The sequence below is a fragment of the Thalassophryne amazonica genome, chromosome 18 (genome assembly GCF_902500255.1).
Source record: "Thalassophryne amazonica chromosome 18, fThaAma1.1, whole genome shotgun sequence".
NCBI classification, from domain to species: Eukaryota; Metazoa; Chordata; class Actinopteri; order Batrachoidiformes; family Batrachoididae; genus Thalassophryne; species Thalassophryne amazonica.
This window is the reverse complement of record NC_047120.1, coordinates 42,383,854-42,393,215: the sequence shown is the minus strand read 5'-3', so window position 1 is coordinate 42,393,215 and position 9,362 is coordinate 42,383,854. Positions and strand designations below refer to the sequence as shown.

The following is a 9,362-nucleotide window of genomic DNA, read 5'->3' as shown; positions in this document are numbered from 1 at the left end:
TGTGTATAATCACCTGTTCCAATGAAAATCGTTTTCATAAGCCTAGAATGAGCCATTCATGTGGAAATTGAAAAAGTGATGGTGAATGTCATCAGTGCATACGGCAGACAGGTAGGATGAGATGGAGAAAACATTTCAGGAGTGAATAAGGTGATGTGTAGACAGTACCCAAGCATGAAAAAGTGATTGGAGCGGACATCAACAGGCAAGGAGCAGAGACACAGGTGCTACTATTCCACTGTGTTCTGAAGGATAACTGGTCCATGCCCACTCCCCAAAAGTATTTGTCTTCTGCAGCATGGAGAGACACATGGTCATCTGTTTTGCCTTTTCCAGTTGACGGGGTCCAAAAACATTGAGGCACCTGTGCACTGAATAATGCTCAGGGACAGTCCAAAGGAATCTTCAGTTGTCACCTTATTTCCCAATGGTTTTGTGGATGTAGGTGTTGAACTACCAATTTACAGTAGTGTTCAGAATAATAGTAGTACAATGTGACTAAAATGTTTAATCCAGGTTTTGAGTATATTATTGTACATGGGAAACAAGGTATACCAGTAGATTCTCACAAGACCAAGCAGATGATATGCACACTCTTAAGGCTATGAAATCGGGCTATTAGTACAATATTAATTCACAATAATAGTAGTGTGGCATTCAGTTCATCAATTTTCTGGAACGAACAGGTGTGAATCAGGTGTCTCCTATTTAAGGAGGAAGCCCAGCACCTGTTGAACATGCTTTTCCTCTTTGAAAGCCTGAGGAAAATGGGATGTTCAAGACATTGTTCAGAAGAACAGCGTAGTTTGATTAAAAAGTTGATTGGAGAGGGGAAAACCTATACACAGGTGCAAAAAATTATAGGCTGTTCATCTACAATGATTTCCAATGCTTTAAAATGGACAAAAAAAAAGATGCATGGAAGAAAACGGAAAACAACCATCAAAATGGATAGAAAAATAACCATAGCAAAGGCTCACCCATTGATCAGCTCCAGGATGATCAAAGACAGCCTGGAGTTACCTGTAAGTGCTGTGACAGAAGACGCCTGTGTGAAGCTAATTTATTTGCAAGAATCCCCCGCAAAGTCCCTCTGTTAAATAAAAAGACGTGCAGAAGAGGTTACAATTTGCCAAAGAACACATCAACTGGCCTAAAGAGAAATGGAGGAATATTTTGTGGACTGATGAGAGTAAAATTGTTCTTTTTGGGTCCAAAGGCTGCAGACAGTTTGTGAGACGACCCAAACTCTGAATTCAAGCCACAGTTCACAGTGAAGACAGTGAAGCATGGTGGTGCAAGCATCATGGGCACGTTTCTCCTACTGTGGTGTTGGGGCCTATATATCGCATACCAGGTACTCATGGATAAGTTTGGATATGTCAAAATACTTGAAGAGGTCATGTTGCCTTGTGCTGAAGAGGACATGCCCTTGAAACGGGTGTTTCAACAAGACAATGACCCCAAGCACACTAGTAAACCAGCAAAATCTTGGTTCCAACCACAAATTAATGCCTCACAGATGTGAAGAAATCATGAAAAACTGTGGTTATACAACTAAATACTAGTTTAGTGAGCCACAGGATTGCTAAAAAAAAGCAGTTAGTTGAACATAATACAGTAGTTTTGAGATGCTACTATTATTGTGAACACCCCCTTTTCTACTTTTTTTTTTAACTAATAGCCCAATTTCATAGCCTGTAAGAGTGTGCATATTATGAATGCTTGGTCTTGTTGGATTTGTGAGAATCTACTGAATCTACTGGTACCTTGTTTCCATGTAACAGTAAGAAATAAACTCAAAACCTGGAGTAATCTCTTTTAGACGGTGCCTGCTCCCAGACCACCACCAACCAGTAAAAATCTATTTAAGCATAAAAAATTCAAAAGGAAAAAAATAATATAGCACCTTCAACTGCACCACAGACTAAAACAGTTAAATGTGGTATTTATTAAACATTAGGTCTCTCTCTTCTAAGTCCCTGTTAGTAAATGATATAATAATTGATCAACATATTGATTTATTCTGCCTTACAGAAACCTGGTTACAGCAGGATGAATATGTTAGTTTAAATGAGTCAACAACCCCCGAGTCACACTAACTGTCAGAATGCTCATAACACAGCCCGAGGGGGAGGATTAGCAGCAATCTTCCACTCCAGCGTATTAATTAATCAAAAACCCAGACAGAGCTTTAATTCATTTGAAAGCTTGAGTCTTAGTCTTGTCCATCCAAATTGGAAGTTCCCAAAAACCAGTTTATTTGTTATTATCTATCGTCCACCTGGTCGTTACTGGAGTTTCTCTGTGAATTTTTCAGACCCTTTTGTCTGACTTAGTGCTTAGCTCAGATAAGATAATTATAGTGGGCGATTTTAACATCCACACAGATGCTGAGAATGACAGCTCAACACTGCTATTAATCTATTATTAGACTCAATTGACTTCACTCAAAATGTAAATGAGTCCACCCACCACTTTAACCATACTTTAGATCTTGTTCTGACTTATGGTATGGAAATTGAAGATCTTAACAGTATTCCCTGAAAAACCCCTTCTGTCTGATCATGTCTTAATAACATTTACATTTATGGACTACCCAGCAGTGGGGAATAAGTTTCATTACAGTAAGAAGTCTTTCGGAAAGCGCTGTAAGTAGGTTTAAGGATATGATTCCTTCTTTGTTATGTTCTCCAATGCCATATACCAACACAGTGCAGAGTATCTACCTAACTCTGTGAGTGAGATAGATTATCTCATCAATAGTTTTACATCCTCATTGAGCACAACTTTGGATGCTGTAGCTCCTCTGAAAAAGAGAGCCTTAAATCAGAAGTGCCTGACTCCGTGGTATAACTCACAAACTCGCAGCTTAAAGCAGATAACCCGTAAGTTGGAGAGGAAATGGCGTCTCACTAATTTAGAAGATCTTCACTTAGCCTGGAAAAAGAGTCTGTTGCTCTATAAAAAAGCCCTCCGTAAAGCTAGGACATCTTACTACTCATCACTAATTGAAGAAATAAGAACAACCCCAGGTTTCTTTTCAGCACTGTAGCCAGGCTGACAAAGAGTCAGAGCTCTATTGAGCCGAGTATTCCTTTAACTTTAACTAGTAATGACTTCATGAGTTTCTTTGCTAATAAATTTAACTATTAGAGAAAAATTACTCAGAACCATACCAAGATATATCATTATCTTTGCTGCTTTCAGTAATGCTGGTATTTGGTTAGACTCTTTCTCTCCGATTGTTCTGTCTGAGTTATTTTTCATTAGTTACTTCTCCAAACCATCAACATGTCTATTAGACCCCATTCCTACCAGGCTGCTCAAGGGAGCCTACCATTAATTAATGCTCGATCTTAAATATGATCAATCTATCTCTATTAGTTGGCTATGTACCACAGGTTAGGTGGGCAGTAATTAAACCATTACTTAAAAAGCCATCACTTGACCCAGCTATCTTAGCTAATTATAGGCCAATTTCCAACCTTCCTTTTCTCTCAAAAATTCTTGAAAGGGTAGTTGTAACAACTATTGATCATCTGCAGAGGAATGGTCTATTTGAAGAGTTTCAGTCAGGTTTTTAGAACTTCATCATAGTACAGAACAGCATTAGTGAAGGTTACAAATGATCTTCTTATCAGTGGGACTCATCTCTGTGCTTGTCCTGTTAGACCTCAGTGCTGCTTTTGATACTGTTGACCATAAAATTTTATTACAGAGATTAGAGCATGCCATAGGTATTAAAGGCACTGCGCTGCGGTGGTTTGAATCATATTTATCTAATAGATTACAGTTTGTTCATGTAAATGGGGAGTCTTCTTCACAGACTAAGGTTAATTATGGAGTTCCACAAGGTTCTGTGCTAGGACCAATTTAATCACTTATACATGCTTCCGTTAGGCAGTATTATTAGAAAGCATTGCTTAAATTTTCATTGTTACGCAGATGATACCCAGCTTTATCTATCCATGAAGCCAGAGGACACGCACCAATTAGTTAAACTGCAGGAATGTCTTACAGACATAAATACATGGATGACCTCTAATTTCCTGCTTTTAAACTCAGATAAAACTGAAGTTATTGTACTTGGCCCCACAAATCTTAGAAACATGGTGTCTAACCAGATCCTTACTCTGGATGGCATTACCCTGACCTCCAGTAATACTGTGAGAAATCTTGGAGTCATTTTTGATCAGGATATCCTTCAATGCGCATATTAAGCAAATATGTAGGACTGCTTTTTTGCATTTGCGCAATATCTCTAAAATTAGAAAGGTCTTGTCTCAGAGTGATGCTGAAAAACGAATTCATGCATTTATGTCCTCTAGGCTGGACTATTGTAATTCATTATTATCAGGTTGTCCTAAAAGTTTCCTGAAAAGCCTTCAGTTAATTCAAAATGCTGCAGCTAGAGTACTGACATGGACTAGCAGGAGAGAGCATATCTCACCGATATTGGCCTCTCTTCATTGGCTTCCTGTTAATTCTAGAATAGAATTTAAAATTCTTCTTCTTACTTATAAGGTTTTGAATAATCAGGTCCCATCTTATCTTAGGGGCCTCATAGTACCATATCACCCCAGTAGAGCGCTTTGCTCTCAGACTGCAGGCTTACTTGTAGTTCCTAGGGTTTTTAAGAGTAGAATGGGAGGCAGAGCCTTCAGCTTTCAGGCTCCTCTCCTGTGGAACCAGCTCCCAATTCAGATCAGGGAGACAGTCACCTTCTCTACTTTTAAGATTAGGCTTAAAACTTTCCTTTTTGCTAAAGCTTATAGTTAGGGCTGGATCAGGTGACCGTGAACCATCCCCTAGTTATGCTGCTATAGACTTAGACTGCTGGGGGGTTCCCATGATGCACTGAGTGTTTGTTTCTCCTTTTGCTCTGTATGCACCACTCTGCATTTAATCATTAGTGATTGATCTCTGCTCTCTTCCACAGCATGTCTTTTTCCTGTTCTCTCCCTCAGCCCCAACCAGTCCCAGCAGAAGACTGCCCCTCCCTGAGCCTGGTTCTGCTGGAGGTTTCTTCCTGTTAAAAGGGAGTTTTTCCTTCCCACTGTCACCAAGTGCTTGCTCACAGGGGGTCGTTTTGACCGTTGGGGTTTTTCTGTAATTATTGTATGGCTTTTGCCTTACAATATAAGTGCCTTGGGGCAACTGTTTGTTGTGATTTGGCGCTATATAAATAAAATTGATTTGATTTGATTTAATCACATAGCACTACTATTATTCTGAACACTACTGTATAGACCAGTGTTCAAGTTCAGGCTTGTCTGGTGAGGACACCTGTTACCTGCCTTGTCCCAATCCACCCTGTGTAAATGGATGCCAGCCTAAATTTGGGATTAACCTGCATTGGAATGGTATTCTGTGTAGGGGATGCCATGGACTCTAAAGCACAAATTCTTTGCATGCCACAGTTGGCCCAAAATAATTTATCAGCACCCTAAAAATTTAGACCATTGTTCTCCTGTTGGCATTACCAAGCACCTCCTGACAAGTAACCTCATGACTTCCTAAGATCTTTGAGACATCACTTACCCTCAAAGGCTGAGCATCAATGATAAGTGAATCTTAGCAAATTGAAGACTTTGTGCATATCGGCGCACTTCTGATGGCTGAGACCATGAAGTCCCTGCAACACTAGATCTTGATCTTGATCTAGGACAATCACAAATCACTCTGACTCATAACTCATTACGTTTGACAATGGGAGCATGCATAGATTCTCCAAAGTTCACAGCATCACCTGCAAAGTCAAGGTCAACAAACCTTTTCCTGACAACAGAGGCACCAAGGTGTAAGTCTGCATGAGTTTATCCAAAACCCGGTCCATGCAAGCAGAATGGGGTCAGGTGTGGAGTATTACCCCACCACAGAAACATCCTTGATCCTGACGGGAAACCATGCAAGCAGAACACTGATCCAACCAGCAATCTGCACCAGCCAGGTGATGTGTGGGCTGTGTGGCTATATGTCCGTTTCCAGTGTGGCATTCCAAAATTATTTCACTAGCCTGCTGTGTCAGCTAAGACAATGAGTGCTCAATGTTTTTAATTTATTTATTTAAATGGAAACACTACCTGCAATGATCTAAAAGCTTCACGTGCACGGCTCAGTATTCACTGGTCCACTTGCTTGTGGTAGTTCTGTGAAATGAGCCATAACTGTCATTTGTTTCCAGACTGGCAGCACAACTTAATTTGACATCACAGTTACATATGTGAAATTTGGGCAGTATTAAATTTCCATAAACATGCATTTTCTTGACCTGTCAGTTAATGTCTGCATCTAAGATATCTGATCCGTCTACCTCACATATACATTATGATACGACATTTTTATAAAAATGGAACATAAATAACCAACTAAAAAGAAAGAAAAAAGAAAGAAAAAGTCTGAAATTTTGTCACGTCACTCGATGACATCACCAGTGGAAGTCCCGCCCCTTTGCTCATCAGGCGGTCCTGCGCAGCGTTATTTTGCTGAATGGCACTTTAACATCCAGGAATTTAAAAAATACAACAATGAGCGGCCGGGTGAGTTCACATGACACTAATATTCCAGACTAAACTAAAAACTACCGGGAAGTAAACAGCCTGACTCCCAAACGTGTGGTCTTTTAGATTACTAGAAGCTTTTTTGTTATACGTAGCGTGAAGTAGCTCGGCGCAGTCTGTGTGGCAGAATGAGACGTCATTCAAAACTCCGACTGTAGCCCGGAAGTGCGGCTGCTAGCATCTCGTGCTATTTTTGTGCTAACGCTAAATAAACCCATATAACAGCTGTTTTTAAACGCGTTTCCTAAAATATATAATCAATAATGTTAGTCACGTAAAATTATCGCAAAGAGTTGAACATGGCTGCAGATTTTAAACACTTTTAAGGGTGAGGCGAATGAAGGAAGTAATGGCTTTAAATGAAAATATGTGCATATTCTTAAATTAAAAACAATAATTTCCTTTTTAACTACAGCAAATGTTTTGATAGACCTAACTTTTATCCTAGTTTTATTTTTAAAACCTTTTTGTTGTTTACAAAAATGTGCAAAACCACATGTTTAACATTTATATTGAGAACATTTTTAGTATAACAAAACAGTAAAATAACTATGCAGGCCTCAAAGAAATTGTATCCACATTTAAGCGATTTATTCTATCTTGTACAACACAAGGCATTACTACTGCCAGTTAATTATTTGACTTTGCTTAATTGCCATCATGGTTCCAGAAGAGCAGAGGTCTAAGCAGAATCCTACATTTCAGCATATCATCTACTTCCTGAGATATGATGATTAATGTATTTTAGACAATAACTTTTGATTCGATTTTGACCTGTGACCATTGCTCTTGACTTGTTCTCTGCTGTAAGAAGACATTTCACTAACTTTATCCATGGTCTTTGTATATTGAAGATTTTTTTTTTCTTCTTCAAATTCCAATAATATTACCTACCTATATGCACCCCCTCACAACAAAACATGAGTGCAATATATAAGGCAAAACACAGAAGAGTGAGGTACAACCCCAGTTCCAATGAAGTTGGGACGTTGCGTAAAATGTAAATAAAAACAATACAATGATTTGCAAATCCTCTTCAACCTGTATTCAGTTGAATACACCACAAAGATAAGATATTTAATGTTCAAACTGATAAAATTGATTGTTTTTGTGCAAATATTTGCTCATTTTGAAATGGATGCCTGCAACACGTTTCAAAAAAGCTGGGACAGTGGTATGTTTACCACTGTGTTACATCACCTTTCCTTCTAACAACACTCAATAAGCATTTGGGAACTGAGGACACTAATTGTTGAAGCTTTGTAGGTGGAATTCTTTCCCATTCTTACTTGATGTACAGCTTCAGTTGTTCAACAGTCCGAGGCCTCAGTTGTCCTATTTTGCACTTCATAATGCGCCACACATTTTCAGTGGGTGACAGGTCTGGACTGCAGGCAGGCCAGTCTAGTACCCGCCCTCTTTTACTACGAAGCCACGCTGTGTAACATGTGCAGAATGTGGCTTGGCATTGTCTTGCTGAAATAAGCAGGGACGTCCCTGAAAAAGATGTTGCTTAGATGGCAGCATGTGTTGCTCCAAAACCTGGATGTACCTTTCAGCATTGATGGTGTCATCACAGATGTGTAAGCTGCCCATGCCATGGGCACTAACACACCCCCATACCATCACAAATGTTGGCTTTTGAACTTTGCGCTGGTAACAATGTGGCTGCTCATTTTCCTCTTTTGTCCGGAGGACACAACGTCCATGATTTCCAAAAACAATTTGAAATGTGGACTCATCAGACCACAGCACACTTTTCTACTTTGTGTCTGTCCATTTCAAATGAGCTCAGGCCCAGAGAAGGCGGCGGCGTTTCTGGATGTTGTTGATGTATGACTTTCGCTTTGCATGGTAGAGTTTTAACTTGCACTTGTAGATGTAGCGACGAACTGTGTTAACTGACAATGGTTTTCTGAAATGTTCCTGAGTCCACGCGGTAAGATCCTTTACACAATGATGTCGGTTTTTAATGTAGTGCCGCCTGAGGGATCGAAGGTCACGGGCATTCATTGGTGGTTTTCGGTCTTGCCGCTTACGTGTAGAAAGTTCTCCAGATTCTCTGAATCTTCTGATTATATTATGGACAGTAAATGATGGAATCCCTAAATTCCTTGGAATTGAACATTGAGAAACATTGTTCTTAAACTGTTGTACTATTTTTTCACGCAGTTGTTCACAATGTGGTGATCCTTGCCCTTCATTGGAATTGGGGTCGTAGGTGCTGGCAGAAATAAGTCAATGAAAACAACCACCACAATAAGAGAACAGATGGCAAAAAAAGGAAAAAGAATTCAAAACAGTACTATGCTGCCCAGATGTCTGTATTGAGGATTTTGCAGTGGACAGACAGACAGATATCCGTCCATACATCCATTTTCTATATGCGTGTCACTGGGGACTGGAGCCTATCTCAGCATTCATAGGTCATGAGGCAGGGTACACCCTGGACAGGATGCCAGTCTGTTGCAGGTCCACATATAGACAAACACATTCACACCCCCTCGCACACCTACAGACAATTTTAAGATTTCAATTCACCTAGCTTGCATGTCTTTGAAAGTGGGAGGAAGCAAGACCACCTGGAGGGAACCCACACATACACGGGGAGAACATGCAAACTCCCCGACCCTCTTGCTGTTAAGGGTATTTAAGGTGGCCATTTGCAAATGTTTCCCCTCTTTGCATCTCTTCTAATGAGTGGCAACATGGGAGCCTCTAAACACCTCATATGACCTGAAAACAAAGATTGTTCAACATCATGGTTTAGGGGAAGGATACAAAAGCTATTTCAGAGAT

At 39.9% G+C, this 9,362-nt stretch overlaps 1 protein-coding gene across 1 annotated transcript in view; it reads left to right on the top strand.

The window, feature by feature from the left end:
* The first annotated feature begins 6,437 nt into the window (after positions 1-6,437).
* LOC117531447 (vesicle-fusing ATPase-like) overlaps positions 6,438-9,362 on the top strand; it is a 63,399-nt gene continuing 60,474 nt past the window's right edge. The window contains 1 exon segment of the mRNA XM_034194554.1: positions 6,438-6,542. Within this exon segment, the coding sequence (XP_034050445.1) occupies positions 6,531-6,542 (12 nt within the window). The 5' untranslated portion in view covers positions 6,438-6,530.